The sequence below is a fragment of the Opisthocomus hoazin genome, chromosome 3 (genome assembly GCF_030867145.1).
Source record: "Opisthocomus hoazin isolate bOpiHoa1 chromosome 3, bOpiHoa1.hap1, whole genome shotgun sequence".
Classification (NCBI taxonomy): Eukaryota; Metazoa; Chordata; class Aves; order Opisthocomiformes; family Opisthocomidae; genus Opisthocomus; species Opisthocomus hoazin.
The window spans coordinates 32,354,824-32,379,400 of record NC_134416.1 but is presented as its reverse complement, the minus strand read 5'-3'; the positions used below and the strand labels follow the sequence as shown (position 1 = coordinate 32,379,400).

Sequence of the window (24,577 nt, the reverse complement as noted above, 5' to 3'; positions counted from 1 at the left end):
CAGGTATAAATATTTTTACATTTACTTTCATAATAAACAGTTATTTCTAACCTTTGGGTTTTTTAACTGTTTTATCAAAATGGGTCAAAACACATATTTTGATCAAAAGCATCATATAAAAACACATATACGTGAAAAGTGTCATATGAAATGAGGAATTAGCATGTTAAATAAGAGAAACGAAGGTTGGCCCTTTGCTTCTAAGACAGGAGCTTGAAGCTTTGCGTAGCTGGTGTAAAGGTTCTTATAAGGAGAGATCCAAGAATTTACCTGAAAATACTTTTCATCTGCCCCTGTTGATGAGGAACGCGTAACTCTTGCAATTTAGAGTGGCTTTTTTTGGCAGCGTAGTTTGGTTCTCTACAACAACAGGCGTCCTAGCAGGCTTTTGAAAAATAGGAGATAATAAACGAAGAGCTTTTTATGGAAGCTAATCATAAGCCTTATGTTAATATGACTGTTACACTTCTTTCATCATGGAGACCTTACTTCCTGCATTGTACTCTGGCATTTATTTTGTTTGCGTGTTCTCAGAAGATCCTAAACTGTCAGTGCACTACATCGTACTCTGAAGTGCGTAATGCTGCAGTAGTAAGTAAAATAGTAAGTGGTAAAAACAGTTATGTGTTGGTAAACCAGGTGGAGCTATCTCTTCCTACCTTGCACTTCCCAGTAGCTAAACCACTGTTGCTGTAATGACAGAAGCCACTGAGCTAAGCCAACTTTACCACCAGCCTGTTCAGAACCCAGGCGTAAGCACACCAACATGGTGTAACTGCAGTGTGCAGTAAAAGCACTGCTGCTAGCAAAAGGCCCTGGCCTTTGGCCAACCGCGTGAGGCCCATGGGTCGGGCTTGTTATCAGCTTGTTATGGGAACTTGCTGTGTGAACCAGAGCTTGACAGCAGCTGCCTCTTGTTATGAGGTGCAGCTTAAGCGTGGGGTGTAACAACTGCCTTGAAAACACCAGCAGAAGCGGAAAGCAGAGGCCATGGCACAAAAACAACTCGGTGGTCAGTGACTGGTCTGACAAAGCGCAGCCTTGAGAGCTGGGAACAGACTGCTTTTTCTTTAAGAAAGGAAGCAGCAGCGAAGCAAAATAAAAACAGCCAAAATAAAAAAGCCAGCCCAACAACTGCAGGAGGCGCCTGCAGTGGCCTGGGAACACAACACACACACCCCCCCGCCTGGCCCAGCAGCGTTGTCCACGGGTGGAGGTGGAGGGCTGGGAAGGGTATCGAGGCTGCATGCTCTTTTAAAAGGGTGAGATCCCCGATTTGTGGGAGGGGGCGGAAAGCAGACCCCTGCTTCAGTTCTGGCTCCCTGCATCCGGAGTTTCTGCAGCTGACCACAGAGGACCGGAGCCGTCAGCACTAACGAGGAGGCATCCACTCTCTGGTACTGTATACTCCCAGGTAAGCTGGGCTGTAGCTGTTACAGACTGATTGCTTTGCATCTGTGCTGAGAATATGTAAAAATTAATGTGTAGTGGTAATGGTTAGCAAGGTGTAAGAACCAACTCTTAGCACAATTGGGTCAATGAATGTCAGTCTAGTAAATTTTACTGTGAGGTTTAAAATTAGACGAATTTATTGATCTACTGGCATCTCTTGATTCCCTGATATGAATATATCAACGTTACCTAAATGAGGCAGAAAATGACTTCTCATTCTTGCCTTGTGCTCTACATACTCCTGCTTCTTTAGAAGCCATGTTACGTGCAGAAATATTTGCCTGGGAAGCTGCTCTGTAGCATTTACGTGGCTGCCACTCGCATAGAAGGGTTGCACCACTACAGAGGGCTTTTCTGTCGAGCATTTCCTTGGGCACTTCTTTTTTCTTTGTTTATTATTTGACCAAGCTACACTTTGGGTGAAGTGATTGTATACCTGGAATGCACCAGGAAGGTAAAAGACCTTACTCTTACCCTGATTCAATTTATTAGTATCAGCTCAGAGTTTCTCCTCCAAAATTTTCATTCTGAAATGTTTTCTGATTTCACCGTAGGGAGTTGTTACTGTTTTCGGCATAAATTCTTTCTATTCCTTGCTCTTGGCTGAGAAATCTCATACTACGGTACTTGGGTACCTGCACGCATTAGTAGTGTTTGGACTGTTTGTTTTTCTTGCAGCTACTTCTGCCTCTGCCATCGCTTCCCTCTTTACACTTGCATGGCTTCCTTAGTGCTTTTTAATAGTTATTTAAATGGGTTCTACCTTCAAAATGACAAAGTAATAAAAATATGGCGTAGGTCAAAGCTGTGCCAAATTTACCTATTCACAACGATGAATTTCAGCCTGACATTACTGAAAGGTGTAAGTGAAATGTGAACTCTGAGCTTGTCAGATGCAAGGCATGTTCTCCTGCATTAACCATGACAATTTAAACCCAATTCCGTTACTAGATCCCGTTTTGTTTCCATTTCCAAGCAAGGCAAGGGATCTATTTAAATCAATATTGAAAGTGTGATGAGTCGGGAAACTCCTGTGTCGCCCAAGACCAGGAGGGGTGGGATCCAAGGTCCACAGAGGCTGCGTACCCGCTTGCTCCCGTACACGCATCGCTCTCCCTGTGCCCGCCGTTTGTTATCACGGGAAGGCAGAGCCGCTGCGTGACACGGCAGTCCGGCACAGCGTGTCCCCGTAACGCGCCCCGCGGCATGGCGCGATGGCGTGTCCCAGGGCCTTCTCCCAGCAGCATCTCTGGAGCTCTGACGCTGCATGGACTCCGAAGCTTCTTGGCATCTCTGGAGCTTTGATGCTCTGCGGACTCCGAAGCTCCTCTGCTCCCGTCCGATAGCAGCCGGAGGGAAGAGGTGCACCAGCATGATGGCGGTCAAGGCCGAGCGGGTCTGGGCTCCAGTACAGGCCCCTCGCCAGCCCGCCAGCGTGCCTCGTGCGCGGCGGCCTCGGGAGACGCGAGCGCCCAGTCTGTCGTTAATCCCCGTGTCTTTACACCGAAGGCAGAGGCTGACGCCAGCGACAGGGCGCTGCGGTGCGCGGCGGAGGCGGCGCGCGGGGGCACACCGGACACTCGGGTCCCCTCCCGAGGCGGGCTCCCGGCCCGCCCCGCCCCGCCGTGCCCCGGCTGTGCCGGCCGCAGGGCAGAGCAGCGCCGGCCTGCCCCGGGGGGAGACGGGCCCCGGGCCGGCCCCGCCACCTGTCCCGCGGCCCGAACGCGCCGGTGTCCAGGCAACGGCGGCGATGGCGTCACTTCCTGCGGCGCCGCCCCTCCCGCCGCAGCCCTCGGGGCCGCCGCTCCGTTCCGGGCCCGGGGCCGTTGCAGCGGCCGCGACACGTGGCGCGGCGGGGCGGCCCCGCTGCCGGCATGGCCGCGGCGGCCGAGGCGGCGGGCGGCGGGAGCAGCCGCCACGAGAAGAGCCTGGGGCTGCTGACCACCAAGTTCGTGTCGCTGCTGCAGGAGGCCAAGGACGGCGTGCTGGACCTCAAAGCGGTGCGAGGGCGGGGCGGCGGCGACAGGGCCGCGGCCTGCCCGCGGCGGGGGCGGGGGGGCGGACGGCACCCGCGGCACCGGCGGGCCTCCCTGGCGAGCACGGGCGGCCCCGTCGCGCTGCCGGGAGGGCGGCGCAGCGCGGGGACCGGGACGGGCCGCCCGCTCCCTCCCTCCCTCCCTCCTTGGCGGGGGTGCCCGATGATGGCTGACAGCCGCCGCGGCCGGCTGGAGTGCGCGTTCCGGCCCTTGTTGAAGCGGTTACCGTGGTGAAATGTAGCGCTGGGTTTTCCGCTGTTGATTTGTCCCTCTGCTGCGTTGCTGGCCGCGCTGGCTCGGTGCGCCAGCCGTTACTGACAGCCGTGCTCACCGGTCCCCCTCGACGCCCTTTTCGCAAGGGAAGACGCTGTTGGAAAGCAGACCGTTGCCTTTTCAGTACTTTCTGAATACAGACAGAAGATGCTTCGTTGGCAGAGTGGGCGGTGAATAACAGGCGCTGCAGCCCACCACCTCCGAGGCATGAGGGCGTTGGGCAGCGATGGCGGGCGGGCTGCCTGGTGCCAGCCTGGGACACAGGCCTTGGGCTCTCCCGGTCCCTGGCACGTGTGGCCATGGGGCTGGGACGCAGGCCCTGGGCCCTCCGGGCTGTCGGGGGGCGCGGCGAGGCAGAAGGGCGTGCGGCCTGGGTGGTTCAAGGCCCTCGGCGAACTGCTGAGGAGTTATGCTTACTTGAAGTCCTTTCTGGAAAACTGACCTTATTTGTTGATTATTCTTAGCGGGCTACAGCAGGTGAGCGGCGTTCTTGGAGCCTTTTTGTGCATCCTTGTTCAGAGAGCAAGCGCTTCCGTGGTGGTACAGTGGCTATTGAGACTTCAGGGTGAGCTGGGAAGGATACTGGATAGGTTTTGTACTCCATTAGTTGTGCTGTGGTCTGTACACATTGATTAACCTCTTTACATTTAACTGACTCTTTTTCTTAGTATAACGGAACTAAGCTGTCCACATCTCAGGGATTGTTGTGCAGCTTAATTTATTGTCTGTTATGAGCTGTGACATTTTCCAGGTCAGTTTGAGAAGCAAACCCTACTCAATTTGTAAGACGTTGGGCCAAAAAGCTTAGCTTAAAAAGCCAAAGAGGATGGATTTGAACAATAAAGTTGGGCTGTGTAGAGGGATCGGACAACGTTTCTCATTCCCTTCTGTGGGGAAGGTATCCACCCAGAAGGAGCTGAAGGGTTGATAGCCAGGGAAAAGTAAGTACGCATTGGAACAAATCATAGACATTTCTGCTGAAGACCTTTATTGGGAATTAGAGGATACCGTTTGTTGAAAGTAAATACTGACTGAAGTGAGTAAATTGTTGGTACTTTCATAAACAATTAGTCAGAACGTACATTTCTGTAACCAATGTTTCTCATAAATAAGCCACATCTCTAAGGAAAAATGACAGCCAACATGCACATTATGTCGGTGTGCTCAGGGAACTGAAGAACCAGGACCAGGACGGTGTTGAAACAGAACAGAGCGTTTCAAGAAGTGATTCATGCAGTGAACATCTCCAGATGTCTCCCTCCTGGCAGGTATTGACCATCTGATGTTGTCCTGCTGACCAGTATTTCTGTAGCAAAACCAGCAGTGTACTATGAAGAAAACACAATTTGGAAACATCAAGCGTACTTCTGGCTTTGCGATTTAGCAGTTGAGAGTGAAAAGCAGTTGTACAGGACATTTCCTGGTGACTTTTTGATACATCTATAATTATAGTTAAGCGGTCTGTAAGAGGATACTTTGGGACATGTGTGCTGACCCATCATGAAGCAGTAGCAATACATCATCAGTGTGGGGCACTGTTAGGGAGCCCTGTGAGTTCTGGATGCTGAACTGTTTTTGGAGGTGTTTTAGCGCTGGACGCTTCTCTTCTAACATCTGACAGTCCGTGGGAGTGGAAGTGAGGATTTTCTCTACTTGGAATTTGAATTCTGCAGTGCTTGCTTTAAAATCAGACAAACCCTGCATAAACAAATCTAGTTACGGAAGTAAGCTTAAAACAGTAAGGGGTGAGATGGAAGGGAAAGAACAAAAATGCAGGGAAGAGAGAAAAAGAGCAAGTTGTGTGAATAAGGGATAAGCCACCTGAAATGACTCCCAAAACATCGCGTATTCTCTCTTTTCAGTAGCATACAATTGCTTCTACCTTGATTTCTGAAAGGGGCTTGGTTTCTAGTAGAATGCCATCCCTGCTGTACTCAAAGTGAAGTAGTGTTTCTGATAATCAGTGCTAAACATCAGGTACTCTGAAATCTACTTGTTTGCTGCTACCTTTAGAAATGTATTGATCAGGAGCAAATAACTGCCTTAACACTTGCTTTATTCCACAGAAGAAGAAAAAGTGTGTCTATTACGTTTTACATTCCCTTAACCTTTATGCATACAGTGATACTCAGTACTTTTGCATACAGGTTGCCAAGCACACTGTTCAGTTTAAAACTCCCGCCGAAGTGTTGACAGTCCTCCTGGGGAGAAGGCGTTGTCATCTGCTACGGGCACAGTCTGGAAGATGCAGGACTGCTTCCCTGTGGCATGAGGAGAGCAAGCAGGCGTTGCTGGCCCTTCTGCTTTGTTAAGCGTCTTGGTTCTGACTCTGCCACGGTGCTCTAGCGAATTCCTCTGCTCCTCAGCGCTAACGCAGCAAACGTGCAGCTGTAATTCCAGCTGCCTTTTGTCCAGCTCCTAGGCAGCAAAGAAGAAGTTGCGTGAGAATGCATCTAAACTCTCAATTGTCCTTTTTCTGGTTGTCCTGTTTTTATTTTGGGGCAGGTTTGTGTGTGTGCGCGCGCATGCCTGCAACTGAAACTGCTGAACAGTGCATTTCTGTATTCCAGAAGTTGCACAATCTGGATACACGCAAAACCAAAGCCCTGTGTTTAGGTGTTTTTCTTCCAGTTCAGAAGATGTCTATGAGACACCGATATAGTGCTTGTCTTGGATACGTACGTATTCAAAGTATGAAGAAATCCTAGAAGGAATGGCTAGAGTGCAGCAGCCTTACATTAAAAAGATTTTACGAAGGAACTCCAGATACAAATGATTCAGAGGAAGGAACGTGTAAGCTACTTCCAGCCGTCCTAGCAGGGCCATTGTGGTAGATGTGCTTTTCTTCTGCTGCCTGGATCTGCTTCAACCATTTGATATAGGCTGAGAAATCATGAGTTTTAAAAGTGTTTTTGACAACAGGAGATTTGTTTAAAAGTCTCAGGAGGCTTTTTTAATTATTGAAGTCATTAGTGCGTGGTATGTGTGGAGGAACTGAATGCTTGAACGGAATTTCTGATCCACGTGCCTACTAGAAGGTGTTACATTGGGAACTGCTGGAGTGTTGGGGAGGAACTTTTCAATTGTGTTTTAAAATACCTGTGAAACATCCCATAAAATTTTGAGAAGATAGTTAGCTTATAAGACCAGCACCAGAAAGTTAGCGAGTGTCTGGATTAAACTTTCCACACTGGCCCTGGTTTGATTTCACTGTTGAAGTTCTTGTTCTAAGTAGTTAACTTTGTAGCTGTGATTGAATTATATTCAGTGCTGGTCAAGCCAAATATGTATGTGACTGTGTCCTTCATTTTCTCAGTCCCTAACCTGGGGTTCTGGGGCCTGTTTTGCTGCAGTAGTGAATCTCTGCTGCTGATGTTAATGGGACCTCTGCTTCGGGCATACGAAATGTGATAGAACTTAGAGTACTGAGACCACTCAAACTTTGAAACAACTGAAGCTGGACACTCATTAGTGATTTTTTTTTTGTTTTTAATCTTAAACTTTGGCTTGAAAATCCATGAAGATTAGTAAAGCATTTATATATTGTACAGCCAGGCATTTTGGAAAATATTATGAGGTAGTGAAATCTGTCTCCAGAGCAGTTTCTTCATCGTTCAAACTGTGAGCAGTAGACTAAGTCCTAGGTCCCCATGTTGAGCAACGGGAGAAAAGTAGGAAGTAATTAATCAGAATAGCAGTAGATTAAGTGTGTGCTGTCCATTCCTGGCACTGAATAATGCAGAGAGCTTATAGAAATTGTGCCTCTGAAGACCGTGAGATCCACAGGGTGTTGACTGTTGTGCAGGTGGCATCAATTTTGTCACTTCCTAGATTTTGAAGGCTTCTCCTGCAGTCGTCGTAAGCAGGGCGTATGCATGCAGCAAAAATAGCAGGTTAAGACAGCAGGCACATACCTGCTGATACAAGTGATTGAAGAGCCTGTTTCCTTAGAGAGAACTAAAGTGTGTGCTTTATATGTATTTGTATGCATTTTGTTTTGTTAGATAGGAAAAGATTTTAATAGACTGCTACAGAAGACCATGCAAAAGATAAATGTTGGTAACGGTATCAGTAGAAACACTGTGTGGTAGGTACGTCACTGTCAAGGAGAAAGAGCAGTATTTATCCTTCATGGCTACAAGAGCGGTTTTTTAAATCTCCGTTCTTCATACATTTTTTCCTGTAATTTTACTTCACTAGGAAAACATTCACCAGTATGAATTGGACTACTAAGTCCTACTAATTAACTTGCTAATCGGAAAGTGTCATTTCTTTGGAAGATTAGTGGATTTGTTTACGGTTCAGAAAATACTGTAAAAGGAGTTACGTGGTTGCTGTAAAATGGATTTGGTTTTCCTTCCTATTTGTGGTTGCCTCAGGTTGTACTCTTCATATAGGCTACTTTACTAAAAGCATTAATTTGATAGATTGTGGGACAAACTGAAATAAATCATAATTTGCCTACAGTGGAAATTAGTTGGCTTTACGCGTTAGTTCAAATTTGGGATGCAGAAGTCTTTGGCAGCTATCCTTCTCTTTGTTTTTCTTCTTTTTTCTTTTAATCTGTTTAATACATGAAATCCCTTCTAATCATTGTATCTGAGAGTCCTGAGTAGTTAGAGTCAAACTTCTCTTTGCTTTCTCTCATTTTAGCTAATATTCTTTGAACTTGGGCAGCTTTACAGCGTCAGAGATGAGGGTCTGGAAGGCATGACTAGCTCAAGTTTGCTTATTTTATGTGAAGTTTTTGTATCAGGTACATAGAAATCACCGTGGAGAGAATGATGGCACGAAGCAGACTGTTTCCTCTGCCTGACAGCTGTGACAGCACGCAGACACACGGCCTTGCTCGCTGTAACGTAAAAGTGATAGCGTGACAGCAGCAAGCACCCCTGTGAGCTGTACCAGGGTCCCGGTGGCTGTGAAACGGCTCTTGGTACTCGGTGTGACAGACTGAGCGAGCCCAGGTACGCTGCGAGGTAGATTCGCACAGTGCAACATTGGTTTGAAGCACTGCAGCTCTCCTTCAGCCGCTTCGTGAAATTACAGCCCTGTCATTTCGTATCCTGTTACAGCTGAATCCAAACAAAGACTGCAGTACCTCAGGTGTCAGCGGAAGGGGTGATAAACTGCACGCGTCATTGCTGTCTGCCTTCCCTGCTTTCTCCTACCTTCCAAAAAGAGCATTGCAGGCTCCTCCGTGCAGTCGAATAGCATGTGCTCTAAATACCAAATGCGGTCTTTGCAACGCTCGTGAACTCTGCTTTCTGACGAGGGTGGGCCTGCTGGCTGTCAAAGGGGTGACTCCTCTCGGCAGGCTTTGTAGCACTGCATGCGGCTGCTGAGCTACCGAACTTGTGATTGAGCGTCTGGCTCTTGAAGAGCTGAACCTTCACCCTTCCAAATGACATTAGCTGGCACTTTTCCAAGAGAAGGGCTTACCTATCTTTTGCCCTCAGCATGCAAGTTGCTGATACCAGTTCTTCTCTTGACAGGCTGCTGATACCCTTGCTGTGAGGCAGAAGAGGAGGATCTATGATATCACCAACGTTTTGGAGGGGATTGATCTCATTGAGAAGAAGTCAAAAAACAGCATTCAGTGGAAGTAAGCCGTGTCAATTCTGCAAATTCTCACATGCTCAGGAGCAACAAAAATTGCCTCTTTCCACTTCTCCTGACTAGTTATGACACCATAAAATTAATGTTACACTCATCAGTGAGCAAATTAGAATCACAGTAAAGTTGCAAACGAACTTTGTCTTCCTTGTAACTTCCGTCTTTGATATATAAAATCAGGTTTAAAGCATACAGGAGAGAAACTCGGAAAACTTGTACTGCTACTTTATAACTAGCACTTGTAGTTGAAAAATTTACTTGTAGATGAACCTGGGAGGGGTATTGGGACACGGTGTCTCCACCTACCTACCTGCCTGTAGGCCGTGCCTATTTGCTCTTGGGTCACTGAAGGTGAAAGCTCAAGCTAAGAGTTAGAGGGGAGGGAGAAAGAGCCTGCAAACCAGTTCCAATGCAGAAGAAGCTAAATTCCAAAAGAACATAGGTAAATGGGAATTTTGAATTTGATTTGAAGAATTTTAATTGTTCTGTTAAAGTACTGCTGGGAGAGTAAACACTCATTTCCTTCATATTGAATATTAGTAGATTTTCAAAATGTCGAAAGTAGTGTTAAGAAATTATCTTTGCGTGTTTGCTTCAGATTTTCACTTCTTGTGGTTTCATGAACCCTTATGCCTTTTTAAGAGGAGTAGGTGCTGGCTGCAATACAAAAGAAGTCATAGACAGGCTGAGGTATCTGGAAGCTGAAATTGAAGACCTAGAGCTAAAAGAAAAAGAATTGGATCAGCAGAAACTGTGGCTTCAGCAAAGTATCAAGAATGTAATGGATGATTCTACAAACCACCAATATCCTTTTACATGAATTGTGTGCATCTTGGAACTAGAATTAAAGCAACAGTTAAAGTGTAGGTAGTTGGTAAAGCATAATGTCATCTATTTTATCCAGAATCAAGCAAAGGCAATTTTTTTTTTTCTGGTTTTGATTCAAAAAGGAGGAAAATATTAATCTTATTTACATGACTTTTTAACCACTGTGACTGCATGATTGGTAAACTGAAAATAATTTCGCACATATATATATATGTGTATATGGCAGTAATTTTTAAGTCCATGGTATAATCCTGGTGTCTTATTTTAAATGAATTGTATTGCTCTCCAGTGCTTGAATTTATACTTTCTTAGCAGTGCTTTACATGAATCTCTCTTTGGGTTGCTTCTTTCTCTTGAAAAAGATTAAGCTATCACCCAGAGATAAATTGATTTGACGAAGTCCAGGAGGTTGGTGGGTTTGGAACTGGAAAAATATCCTGTGTGTAAATACCCCATGAGCAGAGAGTTCTGGCTACATTGCTTGTAACTGTGTGTTTAGCTGTCTTGCAAGATTATGAGCAAAATAGACACCTGAGATTTGGAGCAGAAAAGTGCCCTTCTTATCTATAGCACCAGTGATAAGTACTTAAATATTGCTTGCAGTTGCTCTACAGAAGCTGTTCTGTAAAATTGATTTTGTAGAAAGGAGATTGAAGTTAGACCTTAGGAGAAACTTTCCTTTGGGAGAGTTAGTGCTGGAACTGACCACCCAGGGAGGTGGTGGAATATCCATCACTGGGGGTTTTCCAGAAGAGGGGAGGCAGGTGTCTGTCTGGAATGTCTTGACAGTTGATCCTACCTTGAGGCGGGGAAACAGGACAGCAGATAAACTCTCAAGTCCCCTCTGGCAGTACTTTTGTGTGATTCTGGGAAGGCTTGATACGTACTTCAACTCTGTAGTGTCAAGTTAGTGAGGTAAATGGTATTCTTCAAAACAAGATTTTACATGTTCTCTTTTTTTAGAAGAATCTTCTCTCATCCAAGCTACACAACTTTTTTCTCTTTATATTTTCTTCACAGATACAGATTTTTTTTTTCTTTAAGAGACAGAACTCTACTATCTGCATCTAGCCATTCTGAAAGCCAAAAATCATACCTTGGTTACGCCTCTGAGTAACAGCAATAAGTTTATAGTTTAGGCTCAGTTTGAACAAACTGCTTTTAAGGGCCAGCAAATACCAGTTTTGTGTTGCTTTAAGAAAAATGTTCCTTGACATCAGTTACGTTTTCATATGTCACCCATGAAGATATCTGCAACTGCTTCAATGGTAAGTTGCTGCTAGGCTGTATTTCTGCTAGGCTGTATTTCTTAAAGTGAGGGATTTCCTTATCTTCCTCTTGAAAACTAACTTGCTAACTAACCTGCGTTTTCCCTGCAAGTATTTTGGATTTAGAAGTATTCAGTAGTGATCTGTACTGAGCAGATGTCTCTCATAATGTTCATGACTAGCAAGTTCTGGCATTTTCTGTTTGTGGTCGCAGGTTGTATGGAATGGAAGCTCAGCTGTTTTTGGAGTACAGGTTTTGGATGTCTTTCTCTGTATTCATACTTTGCAGCAGTTTGCCTGAGGCTGTTAATGGAACCAGGCACAGAACATGCTGGTCCAACCCACCAGAAAGACCAGGCAGGTCCAAGTTTCGTAACATTCTCTGGTGGCAGCTGTGGCCAGAGGGAGCTCCTGATGATGCTATATAAATGGAGCCAGCTGAAGTTCAGTGATGGGGCATTGCTACTAAATCAGAAGAATTCCTTCTGTACAGGAGGTTTGAAGAAATTGCCAAGAATTGCTGGCAGAAGTTACTTCTCTTGACATCCTCTAGTGATTGTGGGGCACCCAAGGGAAGATCAGCCTCCAGCTAGGCTTGGAACCTGCTCTTCTTTGCCACAAGGAAGGCTGGGTTTGTTTTTGAATAAAAAAGCATGATTAGACATGTGGAGTTTAACAAAATGAGCTATTACTAAAAAGAATTATTCATTACAAAATGTGGGGCACCTAGTACGCCAATCACGTAGTACTTCATGTAAGTATCTCTTAGAAGGCAGGGAAAGACAAGCATTATTCCAAGTTACGGAGGAAGGGGAAACGATGTGCAGGTAGGTGAGGAGCCTGCAGTGTAAGTCAGGTTGTGCCAGTGCTGTTGATGTAACTGTGATCTCCTGACTTTAACCAACACATTTTAGTGTGCATAGTAAGCCACAGGTGAGTTTGATAGCCAGCTGTTAACATCCCAGTTGTACGTGCTACAGAAGCTATGAGCTTAGACACTGGAAAGCGCTGGCACTGAAGAGAATCATTAAGTCCTTTTCTTCCTTCTGTTAAATCTCTCTGTACTACCACCGTTCTTCAAAGCCATAAAGTGAGCTGGACCAGAGAGCTGGTTTAGCTGAAAAAGAAACTAGTTAAGTATTTTCACCTGATTACATACACAACTAGGAGTTCTGGGGACAGTAACAAACAGGTAAAGGACGTGGTAAATCATGTACTGCTACGAGAAAAGTTCTTGCAACTATGGTCTAAGTATTGGAATTCTGTGATTTATATTGTAGGATATACTTGGATCTTATAGGGCAAGTCCCACCACAAGTTTATTTATGCTAGAATTATGCAGTATTTGAAGTGACCTTAGAGAATTACCATATCTCATTTGAGTGGATACCATGCAAGACTTAAGAAAAATGTGCACACTTAACACTTTCTTAAAAATTGCTATTTAACCAGGAGACACACTTCTAGCAATTCAAGCACCTTGTGGTACACAGTTAGAAGTACCTATACCCGAAATGGTATGTACTGGTTTCTTGTTTACCTAAAGTGTTCTAGAGGGACAGTGGAAAAGAAGAGCTACATTAGAGCGGAGGGTTTATCTGTGTGCAAGAGGCGGGGGGGGGAAATAATTAAGATGGTTTCAGTTGAGAAGGGAGAGGCTGGGTGGGGAAAAGTGGGTTTGTACACCTAGATAGACTAATGTTAACTCTGTCTTCTATTAAAAACAAGATATAATAGTGGGTTTCTTTGCCCTCTCCTCTTCTCTCCTGCCTTTAAATGTTAGAACTTTCCAAATGAGGCATAATTGTCATGAATTCCCTTGAGAACTTACTAGCTATGACTTTTATGTGTTAAATTCCTCTTTTGTATTGTTAAAATGGATCTCTTATGAAAAAGCCTTTTAGATTTAGTTGTAGGTTTAGTTGTAGGTTTAGTTTATGTTTAGTCTCATGGTGCTAGACTGGGTAGAGAAACAGACTGCAGTCTAGCTTTAGCCAAAAGGCCCATTTAAGAATGGGCAAGATTAAAGTAGGAGGCCACATTACATACCTCTGTCCATCTTTAATTTTTTTTTTTGTTGCAGTGCTGTTTTAAATGGGGTTTACGTAGTTGGCAGAGAGCATTGTGTGAAGCATGCTAGCCACTATGCTTGTAGAAGGCTGAAATTCACCTGAGAAGTTTCACAAGCTATTTTTAGTGAGGCTAAGCACAGTCTGATATCGTAAGAGCATCCAAAGCTAGAACCATGAAGCTACTCAGTGGTACTATCTTTGTCCGTCCCTGCTGAAATCAGTTCAGGCAATGGTAAGGTTCTCTGTGGGACCAAAGTTAGCAGCTGTGATGTTGGGGGAGGTTTTTCTGGCTTTTTGCTGAGGACTAAAACAGCCGGTCTTAGTCTTCATCACCAAGTTCAAATTGGATGTTTTTGCTTCGGTTCCCCTTCCCCGAGGCTCTCTTCCTGCTTTTCTCATCCTCATTTTTTCTAGAACATATTTGCTGAAAACCTGTTTGCTGGATTAGCCACTGCAGAGTCAATGGTCTCGTTGAGACACTGCTAGAGGAAGCTAGGCCTGGCCGTATTGCTGAAGTAACTTGCCAAAAGGCGGCCTGGCAAATCAGCTAAGGAATTGTTTCCACTGACACATGATCCTGTTTTCACTCAGTCTGGGTGAGATATCCAACTGGTTTAGGTTGCTTGGTCCCAACCAGGATCGTTCTGAAGCTCTGTTTGAAAGGAAGAAACGGAAATGTACAGAAACTATTTATCGTTGTTATTGATAAGGTGTAGCCCTGCTCTAAGTCTCATGTAACTTGAATTCAAGATTTAGTTGAGCACTCCGACTAATTGTATATTTATGTCCTCTGTAACTGTGTTCTGGCCAGGTCAATACATTACAGGTTTGTAATCTGGTTGGTTTGTTTTTATTAGATCTTGTGTATTAAATATTTTTTTCCCTGGGTATGATTTGTTAAGTTTGTGCAAATTATCAGCTCTTTGTAGTGATGTAATTAGAAGAGCACTGTATTTATCTTCTGAGAGGTAAAAAGTGCCTCAGTTTGAGAATTCTGATCAAACATCTTCATTAACTTCTGTGGGAAATAACTCTGTGCAGTTACTGTCACATTTTATAAAGTTCCAAGTTCTCAAGGAACAGTAACTTTGGTAATATACCACCTTTACAGGGACAGAATGGACAGAAGAAATACCAGATCAATCTTAAAAGTAGTTCAGGACCTATCCATGTGCTGCTTATAAATAAAGAGTCAAGCTCCTCCAAGCCCATGGTGTTTCCAGTTCCCCCGCCCGATGACCTTGCACAGCCCCCATCCCAACCTGCAGCTCCAGCAACTCCCCTGAAACCTGCTGCAGCTCCTCAAAATCCACCAGAAGAGCGTGATCTGAACCCAGGACAAGAGTTACCGCAGACATCAGTTGCGGACACGCCATCAGGTGGGACCAGGGTTTTTCCTACCTCAGGTGGGTGGGCGAGGAGGGGAACTGGAGGGAAAGCAGAAGCTGTTAGAAAAGGTGGTAGATAAAGGAGAGATCAAGAATTTGCATAGCATAGCAGCTGTCTGTTAAACTACCCCAAGGGCTTACTAACAGCTCTCAAGAGGTTACAGAAAAACATCTTCCTCTTCTGTGTGGTAAAACAGATTCTTCCCTCGTAGCTTATCAGGTTTTGGATGTGGTCCTGTTAATTATTCTGAGTTGCTTCTCCGGAATGCAGTATGGAACGAAACTGCCAGCCTCTGACGGAGAACGTGATTTGAACATGTACCTTTTAATGAGACAGATAATACAGGCACCAGTTCCAGCTTTTGTGCCACAAGGTCACTTACCTTCTTCCACGTAGCCACAGTGAGAGACTGCCTGAATATCAGGGGTTTTTTTCATAATAATAGTAGGGTAAGAGGAAAAGATTTAAGAAAATGGTGTCAGTGTTAGAGACTGCATTTCTGAGGGGTCCTGATCAAATTGTGCCTGTGACTTTGGGAGGGGGAGACTCCTCTCACCTCATCCCAGACATGGGTCGTGTTCTCCTCAAAAGACAAAGCCGGGTGCAGGCGTTCTGTGTTTCCTTTTACCGTAACAGACTTTGTAACGTGCCTTTCTGCCTTTGTAGACAGCGGCGCGCAGCAGAGCAGTACAACCCCAGCAGCTCCATACTCCAGCCTTCCGGAGTCGGTGTTGTACCCCAGCCTTTCAGGAGATGTTGCCCAAGCCACAGCTAGCTCAAATGACTACCAGAGCTTGCTGCCCCTGGATGTTAACTGTCTTCTCAAGCCAAACTCGTTCGACATAGCAAAGATGGAGGAGCCCGCAGGTAGGAAGCAGTAGTTGCTGTTTAAATGGTTTCATTAGTTTCCTGAGCCCTTCTTTGTGACCAGGTTACTGATGAGTTACACAGAGGAAGTGACAAGCCTTTGTTCGTCTCCTAGTGAAGCCACTGAGCCAGCTCTGAGTAGCAAACTTCTTTTGAGCAGAATACCTTTCTCTGCCACCAAATAAGCTTCATATTCTACATGGCTCTAGGGTTATCGGGGATCAGTGGGAGAGACGTATCAGGAAAAACTGGGAGATAGAAAGATGAATATATTTTACATATACGTGGCATGCTATCTCCACAGCTCCTATGCTGTACGTGAGCCACACTGTACTTTGCCATTCAGTGTTTTAATGCAGAGAATATGAGTTGACTTCCATAAACACATGCTCCCGTCTTTCACAGGAAATATCGGTGGGGATATTATTGATGAACTCATGTCTTCTGACGGTAAGTATTTAGCATCTTGACTTTTCTAATAATCACAAGTAGCAGCACGAGTTTTTTGCGAACAGCATTCTTGGTAGGTGTCTGTTAAATCTGATGCCAAGAGTCAGTATGGAACTACTTCTTTCCCTGAATTGCCTCCTCTATCTTTGTCATTCCTGTCTTTACTCCCCTTTCCATTCCCTGCAAGTTTTATTTAACAATCAAAATGTGAAAGCCTTAATCCAGCAAGCACTTACATGCATGAGTAACCCACCAGTCCTTAATTCAGGAACAAAAAAAAAGAACAGGTTGATGACTAGAATGCTGCCTTAAAAAAAAAAAAAAAAAAAAGGTTTAATTCTGTTCTGCCTCGGGCTTCCTGCAGCAGGTTTGAGTAAACATTTCAGAGCGTATTTACATGCCTGCATGCAGACTTGACACATGGCCAGCTGCGGTATGCTGACAGAACAGACAAATGTCACCCGTTTGCTCTTGCACCTCGGTGGCCATGAGTGCAGCACTGAACCACAGCTCGTAAGTTCACGTGCTTCCTGCCTTTCTGCTCCATCTCGCTAAGGTGCCAGGCAGAGAGGTGATCAGCTGGTGTTGTTCCTCCTGCCCTGTGAGTATGCTGCTGCGAGCAGCCTCTGCTGTTACCTGCCCTTCAAGCCGACAGCCTCGGGGCTTATCCCGAACGAACCATGTAATTACAAGAGCTGAGGGGCAAGATGGGATTATGTGAATGTGCCAACACATGGCTAAAATGGAAATAGTCTCCACTCTTAGAGCAGGTACAGCACGCCCAGCTCATCTGCACTAGGTTAGTGTTCCTGAGGTGCAGCATGAGGGCCAAGGCTTCTCTTCTTGCCTTCCCTCCCCAAAGACGACTTCCAAGTCCATGCTTGAAAGGCAGTGCACAGAGAAACTGCTAGCCTCCACTGTTCATCTGTGAGACAGGGGTAATGGTAACTTCCTTACTTAAAATGATAAATATTTGAAGGCTGATATATGCAATACTGTGACAAGACAAAGGAATATAAATATAAATGATAGCTTTCTGAGGAAAGTTTCAAAAGCTGCTCAGGAGCTCCTTTGCTGCAGAAGGAGAAATAAAGTCCATGTTCCGCAGCTATTGCTCCATTTCAGCAAATTCACTTAAAATACTAAGCAAAACATGTAGAGGTGTCACTTACTGCCTTAGTTTGAAGGCAGTACAGGTATTCACAGGATGTATCCCAGCATGCTTGTCAGATTATCAAGACTATTTTAATTATTAAGACTAACCGTGCTACTGGTGATGACAAACATACTGAATTATGAGATAGGGCTGATATTCCAAAAGTGTTTTAATTTACACTAAACTATTCCTGCTTTACAGTTTTTCCTCTCTTACGACTCTCTCCTACTCCCGGAGATGACTACAACTTTAACCTGGATGATAATGAAGGAGTCTGTGATCTCTTTGATGTGCAGATACTAAATTATTAGATATTGTGTCAACCAGACTACTTATCTACCTCTAACTATAACATTCTAGACTTCTTCATAACCCAAGTATTTGAATAATGAATGTATAACTTCTTAGTTCACTGACTCTGGGAGTATATTTCCTTTTGCTTCCTTTAACTACTTCACAAAACAAATTCAACCACCAGAACAAAGGGCTTTTGTGAAAAATTCTGGCACGTTTTTTCACCTGAGTGTCTTCTGTGTAATCCAATTATTTGGAGTTTTCTTTAGTAAGAAAAGTGGAAATGCTTTATAGCCTTTTGATCGTTTTTAAAAAAATGATTCGGCTTCTTGCTCACAGTTAACAGCATTTTCGTTGAAGCTTTACTGCCAAGAAGCTTTCTATATATTTTTTTTTAACTTTTCAATCAATTTTGAAGCTTTCACTGCCAAGCTGAAAAGTGAAGGGTATCAACTTGAGTTATGCTAAATTGTTTCAGTGAACCGATTTTGTGAAGTGCCTTCTGTTTTAGCACTTTAAGTTTCTCACACTGACTTCTGACATTCCACTTTCCTAGATGATAGGAAAGGTCTGTTTGTAGTTTGTATTAAAGTGTGCCAATACTTGTATATTAACAAGATTTTTTTTAATAAAATTGTACAAACAAAGCCATCAGTATTTTTGATCTTCATTTCTTGCAATCCCTTCCTTGTCCATTATCCATTACAACTGAGACAGCAGGCTTGTGGCAGCATCTACGTTTGCTGGTTCCTCTTCCACATGTGTGGAAGCCTGAAAAAAAATGAGTTACAGTTTAAAGTAGAAAGCAGTATCTTCTTACTCTGCTTGGAAAAAAAAAAAACATAGTAAATACCCGTTGTCTAGAAGATTAGTTTGTCTATACATTTAGGCTAACTTTGCAGTCATAATTCAGTAATTTGGGGGATTACAGGACTCACTAAACTTCAGCCGCTACTCTGTGCTGCAGGAGGAAGACCAAGCATCATGCCAGTAACGTAACACACATGGCTAAATGGAAACAGACTCAGCTTTTAGTTCAGGAAATGCTCTTGACAACATAATTTTGCATCCTTGGACAAAATACTATTAGAGCCCTTGGACAAAATACTATTAGAGCCCAACTCGTCAAATTCAACATTATGTGTGCACAGCCCTGCCAGCACATGAGCAGTGGTGCAGGCTCAATTCCTGGCTGCGTGCAGTAGCAAACCAGCAGGGACAGGGCCACTGGCACCAACTGCCTTGAAATCCTTACCTGGGCTCACCCCATGCTGGTGGCACTGTCACCTGTGCTCCATTGCTCCCCTCAGCCCCTCCTTAAGGTATCTGACACGCCTTGTGTCGCTCCCAGCTGTACAGCAGCTTGATCACCCCAGGCACAGTAAACAAAACTCAACTCATGTCCACTTCCCCCAACAGCCAGGATGGATTCAACCGTGCTTCATCCTCGCCCACTGCTTTCCCTCTCCCCTAACCCATGCCCAGGGCAGCAGGAAGAGTCAGCATAAAGAGCTTAGACGGAGGAGCTTGTCTGCAGTTAAATTCTGTGAATTATTTCTTGCTTAAGACTGCATGTAGCCCTGTTTAACAAAGTAGACAAAAGAAGACAAGTGAAACACTATCTTGAACCCTAAGTGCTACAGGCAAGAGCTCTAGAACAGAAATTGCTGTTTCAGGTGTTGGTACTTCTGATGAGGGAATATGAAGGCTTAGGAATCGGGCACAGAAAGAGGCAGAGCTGTCTGGTTCAAAGCACTATTAGGTGCTTCAGGTAGGGAACAGCAAGGTTCATCCTTACTTTCTGTGTAGGCATGCAGAGGCGTAAGTCTCAAATCAAGGGGCTAGAGCTGGAATTAACTTTTGAAAAATCAATTAAAAACCAGCTAGAACAGGGTTTAAAAATACATTTTGTAAGCATGTTCCAGCTTTGATGCCCACCATTTTCCTTCTTGACTTTAGTAGTTATACAGGGCTTGAATATGCTAAACAGATTTCAACATTACCACACAAATGAAATTAATAAAGCTGGGTTTATAGTTTTAAAGCAACTGCATGAATTGCCAGCAGTCTTAGAGCCAGAATATAGTGCTCTGAACATGCATTTTCCTTTCATTTACCTCCTCGGATTTTTACAAAGGGAAATTACCTGATGACTCTTCTGAGGTTCTGCTGCAGCGCCTTTTGATAGCTGCTGTACTTCTTTCTGAACTTCAGCAAACGCTTTATTTATTGTGCTGACTTTCTCAGCATTTCTAATGTTTATCTGGGAGGGAAAAAAATACACACATTGGTATTTTTAACTGAAATCCCACTGGCATGTGAAATTGCACCATTTTTGTACAACTGTGATGCAACCAGCGTTATGTGTATATGTATGTATGCGTATCTTCCAAAATTGCTTTTTAGTAGGTATGTTTTTAAACTTTATCTGTTAATTATATGATCTAGTCATGTACTACTAATGTTCTAATAAATTGAAAATTATGAAAGCAGTTAAACTTGTTCTATTGGAAAGGGAGCCCACAGTGATCCAGAAACAGAACAGAGAGAAAACAGAAGCCGCCCTCGGCTCCTCTTAGCTGGAGTGGAATTCCAGGAAGGGCTCCTTCCTTCATTTGTAAATGATCTTGCCATTCTGAATTTTTTCCGGTAGTTTGCCTTTTAGCATCACACCCTGCATTCCTGCTTGTTCCTACGGTAGGTCTGGCCAGCAACATCGATCAGATTTTGCCATGGTGTTGAAAGAAACTTCGATGGCTGCAGCTGACCAGGATGCACGTCTGGTCCCTGGACACCTCAGCCTCGCGTAATCGCCCCATAGGAGGCGAAATCTCCTTCATAGGAGATTTCAGTAGAGGCGCTTGGGTTCGAGGGTGTCCTGGTTTTGGCTGGGACAGAGTTAATTTTCTTCATAGTAGCAGGTACGAGGCTGTGTTTTGGGTTTGTGCTGAACACAGTGTTGATAGCACGGGGCTGTGTTAGTCACTGCTGAGCAGTGCTTGCACAGAGTCCAGGCCTTTCCTGCTGCTCACGCCACCCCACTAGCGAGTAGGCTGGGGGTGCACAAGAAGCTGGGAGGGGGCACAGCCGGGACAGCTGACCCCAACTGACCAAAGGGATTTTCCATGCCATATGATGTCATGCTCAGCAATAAGAGCTGGGTGAAGAAGGAGGAATGGGGGGACATTCGGAGTGATGGCATTTATCTTCCCAAGTACCCGTTACGCGTGATGGGAGCCCTGCTTTCCTGGGGATGGCTGCACACCTGCCTGCCGGTGGGAAGCACGGAATAAATCCCTTCTTTTGCTTTGCTTGCGCACACAGCTGTTGCTTTACCTGTTAAACTGTCCGTATCTCAGCCCTCGAGTTTTCTCACTTTTACCCCTCTAATTCTCTCCCTGATCTTGCCGGGTGGGGAGTGAGCGAGCGGCTGTGTGGTGCTTAGTTGTCAGCTGGGGTTAAACCACCACAGAAGGGGAAGTGCTACAGACATATGCCCTGCTCTGGGGGCAATAATCTGTCCTAGAGGAGCAGGGTGGATGCATGGGGCCATCGACTCTTTCACCACTGCAGCGAATTAAAATTCAGCTGATCTCATCCCTTGCACCTGTTGCTTCTGAAGCACCAGGTTTGGAACAGGACTGTACCCAGATACTGGCCTGTTACACTGCAAATGTTCCAGAAGGGTGCTCATGCTTCTTCAGGCAACCCCAGATTTCAGGATACCTACTGCTGTTCCAAAGGCTACCCCTGTAATTCACCTCCTGGCAATCTGCATAGGTGGAAGCAAACCATGACCTGTTACACGTATTCATTTTGCTTTCAAAGCTTCCATGATTTCGGAGCATGTGTACATCAACAATAATTCCATTCATTCCAAGTCACTGACCAAGAGAAGCAGTAGTGAGAAAGCCGTGGCAAGAGGCTGATAAAACAAGTCTATTCACATTAGCAGTTTAATTCATCATAACCTGGATGGTGATTGGAGAAATATGGACTCGGCTCCTAGCTCACGTCAGAATGGGAGGGACTGTGGGCAACGCAGTTTGCAAAGAGTTGAGGCTTCCCATCGGGGCTCGCTACAGTTTCCCACCTTCACAGGGGTGTTGAAAGGATCCGGTCAGTTTTAATACCCGATACCCTCAGCTGCTCTGGCAGGACTCCTCCGTAGAAAGAGGCTCTGCAGCTAGCACGTGTATCTATATCAAAAGTTGTTTAAATAGTTATAACAGGCTTTTATCTATTAAAGAATAAACCTATTTTAACATTTTTTTCTGTGCATTTTCCTATACTGCTTAATGGTAAGTAAATCCCCAAAGGCTTAATGAATTAAAGAATACAGCTTCAAACACACAGAATAAAATTTTACTCCTAACAAGCTACTGATTTTTCATGAATATGCTTTTAAACCTGTTTCTCCCTTTATTGTACAGAACGCTCCAGACTAAGTGGAGATGTGACGCCAGCAATATGAAATTGGCTCGAGGCTCCCTGTTTGTTTCCAAAGTTTTGTTTCTTTCCTGTCTGCTTACCAGATTAACTTGTCAAGTGGCTTCAGCTTCCAGGAGAAAATCTGAAAGGGCCTTTTTAATTTTAGAGCTGTTATTTAACTCCTCTTGCCCAGCAGACTGCAGCTAAATCTAAGGGGAGCGATAAGCCGCTAACGTTCTGATTTTGTTACCAGCTGAACTCAGTCAGAGGGACCAGCCGACCTCGCAGCAGATCACACAGCTCGGGCTGGAGGCAGGCTTTGAGAAGAGGACACCATGTAACGACTCGCTGCTACCAAGAGGAAAACTCTTTCTTGGGTCACCCCCACCCCTCCTGCTCTCTGCATCACCCCCAGCCACACGACCCGCTCTCTCCCTCCTCTGGGCCACGGCGCTCTCCGGACACGAAAACGGGAGAATATTATTTTTGCTCGTTTACTTTTGCATTGCTTTAGTGTGTTAAATCAGCTCACAGCAGGGTCTGCAGAGCACCACAGCCCATCTAAGGTGGGAGAAGGGGGAAAAGAAGAATTAAAACATGCAGCAGTGTGCGCTCTCAGACCTGCTCACTGCATCCCACTGGCACGGTGTTACTTGGCAGCTGAGTCAAACAAACAGCCACGGGATCAGAAGCAGCTCCATCCCTTCTGGCTATTCCCCCCCCCAAAATGTTTCCCTTTGCACTCACTCATAATTAAGTTCGTTCAACTCACCAACCCAGCACAGAAAAAAATGCCAAACGCATTTTTAATTGCTGTCGCTGCTGAGCCAGCAAGCTGAATCGCTGAGCGTGCGACGAGTTCCCAAGCCAGCGCCAAGGCGAGCAGCGGGAACAGAGCCCGGTGAGGGGGCCTGGGGTCAGGAGCGTGACGGAAAGGAGCGGGACCTGTGCCCGCTGGTCTGGACCAAGCCGTTCTGTTAAACCGCACTGTAATGACGTCATCGGCACACCGCCAGGACGGCCGCCTGAACGCAAACTCCCTGAACAACGGCTGCTGCGCTTCACCAGCGACCCCTCCTCGCGGGGAGCGGCCGGAACTCTTACGGGGCAGATGAGGAGGTCGGTCACTTCAACTTCTTGCGCTCCTCTTTCTGAAGATGACGACATCCACTTACAGACCTAATTTTCAGGTGGAAAAACTGTGTGCTTCACCGCTGCGTGCCCAGAGGGGCTACAAGGATGGTGAGGGGACTGGAGCATCTCTCCTACAAGGAAAGGCTGAGGGAGCTGGGCTTGTTCAGCCTGAAGAAGAGAAGGCTGCAAGGGGACCTTATAAATGCCTACAAATATCTGAAGGGTGGGTGTCAGGAGGATGGGGCCAGGCTCTTTTCAGTGGTGCCCAGCGACAGGACAAGGGGCAATGGGCACAAACTGAAGCACAGGAAGTTCCATCTGAACCTGAGGAAGAACTTCCCTCTGAGGGTGACGGAGCACTGGAACAGGCTGCCCAGGGAGGTTGTGGAGTCTCCTTCTCTGGAGATATTCAAGACCCGCCTGGACAAGGTCCTGTGCAGCCTGCTGTACGTGACCCTGCTTCGGTAGGAGGGTTGGACTGGATGACCTACAGAGGTCCCTTCCCACCCCCACCCGTCTGTAACTCTGTGAAGGACCGTGGCCGCGGAACGGCTCTGCTCAGCCGCCCGCGCTTCCTCCGCCCCGCGGAAGAGCCCCAAGGGGAGCAAAGGCCGCACCAGCGCGGCCCGGAGCCGGGCCCGCCCGGCCAAAGCCCCGCGGGCGACGCAGCCCTCCGGCGGGACGCACCGCGCCGCTCCCCCGGCAATCCTCCCCCCCCGCCGCCGCTCACCTGCTTCAGCCCGGAGGTGACGGGCCGCGCCTTCCCCTTGCCCTTGGCCTTGGCGGCGGCCCCGCTGCGGGCGATGCGGAAGACGCTCGGCGACTTCGCCGCCCGCGACCGGCTCTTCCCCATGGCGGCGGCGGCCGGCCGTATGACGTCACACCCGCGCGCCGGGGAAGCCGACGATCCCCCACCCCCCCCGCCCCATCCCCGGCACTGTCAGCGGGCGGCGGGGCCGGCAGGGGGCGCTGCGCTCCCGCTCTGCCCCGGCCCCGCGGCGGGAGCGGTGAGGGGCGGTGGGTCCGGTCCCGTCCCCGTCCCTGTCCCCGTCCCCGTCCTCGTCCCCCGTCCCGGTCCCCGCCAGCCCCCAGCGCGGGAAAGTTGAGCCTGCTGCGCGCGCTACTGCCAGCAGCCGAGCTGAACCCCACGGTGCCAAGGCACGCGCTGGACGGTCCCGAAACACGGGGCTTTTAAAGCGAAAAAAACCCCAACAAAAACCGAGTGGGTTGTGGAAACCCTTCCGCCCTACGGGCCGCCCGGTAACACGGGAATGCTCAGGGGCGTTGGGGTCGGTGCCCTCGGAGCGAAGC

The 24,577-nt window shown here is 46.4% G+C and overlaps 2 protein-coding genes across 2 annotated transcripts; one reads left to right on the top strand and one right to left on the bottom strand.

The window, feature by feature from the left end:
- The first annotated feature begins 3,309 nt into the window (after positions 1–3,309).
- Positions 3,310–18,348, top strand: E2F5 (E2F transcription factor 5). Its single transcript, XM_075415921.1, has 9 exons — positions 3,310–3,452; positions 9,257–9,366; positions 10,020–10,181; positions 11,430–11,473; positions 12,926–12,990; positions 14,657–14,924; positions 15,601–15,801; positions 16,207–16,251; positions 17,609–18,348. The coding sequence occupies exons 1-9, from the start codon at positions 3,327–3,329 to the stop codon at positions 17,716–17,718; spliced, it is 1,131 nt and encodes a 376-aa protein (XP_075272036.1). The 5' UTR covers positions 3,310–3,326; the 3' UTR covers positions 17,719–18,348.
- RBIS (ribosomal biogenesis factor) lies at positions 18,305–24,148 on the bottom strand. Its single transcript, XM_075415922.1, has 3 exons — positions 23,997–24,148; positions 19,848–19,964; positions 18,305–18,472 (listed from the first exon to the last, which is right to left on the bottom strand). Exons 1-3 carry the CDS (start codon positions 24,117–24,119, stop codon positions 18,404–18,406), a joined length of 309 nt encoding a protein of 102 aa, XP_075272037.1. The 5' UTR covers positions 24,120–24,148; the 3' UTR covers positions 18,305–18,403.
- Positions 24,149–24,577: the final 429 nt, after the last annotated feature.

What these genes read in the sequence shown, in the direction of transcription:
- E2F5 (XM_075415921.1), top strand. Translation starts at nt 3,327, where the DNA reads ATGGCCGCGGCGGCCGAGGCGGCGGGCGGCGGGAGCAGCCGCCACGAG. An exon ending in GCGTGCTGGACCTCAAAGCG is followed by an intron (nt 3,453 to 9,256) that starts GTGCGAGGGCGG and finishes TTCTCTTGACAG; the next exon opens with GCTGCTGATACCCTTGCTGT. An exon ending in GATGATTCTACAAACCACCA is followed by an intron (nt 10,182 to 11,429) that starts ATATCCTTTTAC and finishes GACATCAGTTAC; the next exon opens with GTTTTCATATGTCACCCATG.
- RBIS (XM_075415922.1), bottom strand. Translation starts at nt 24,119, where the DNA reads ATGGGGAAGAGCCGGTCGCGGGCGGCGAAGTCGCCGAGCGTCTTCCGC. An exon ending in TCACCTCCGGGCTGAAGCAG is followed by an intron (nt 19,965 to 23,996) that starts GTGAGCGGCGGC and finishes TTTCCCTCCCAG; the next exon opens with ATAAACATTAGAAATGCTGA. An exon ending in AACCTCAGAAGAGTCATCAG is followed by an intron (nt 18,473 to 19,847) that starts GTAATTTCCCTT and finishes ATTTTTTTTCAG; the next exon opens with GCTTCCACACATGTGGAAGA.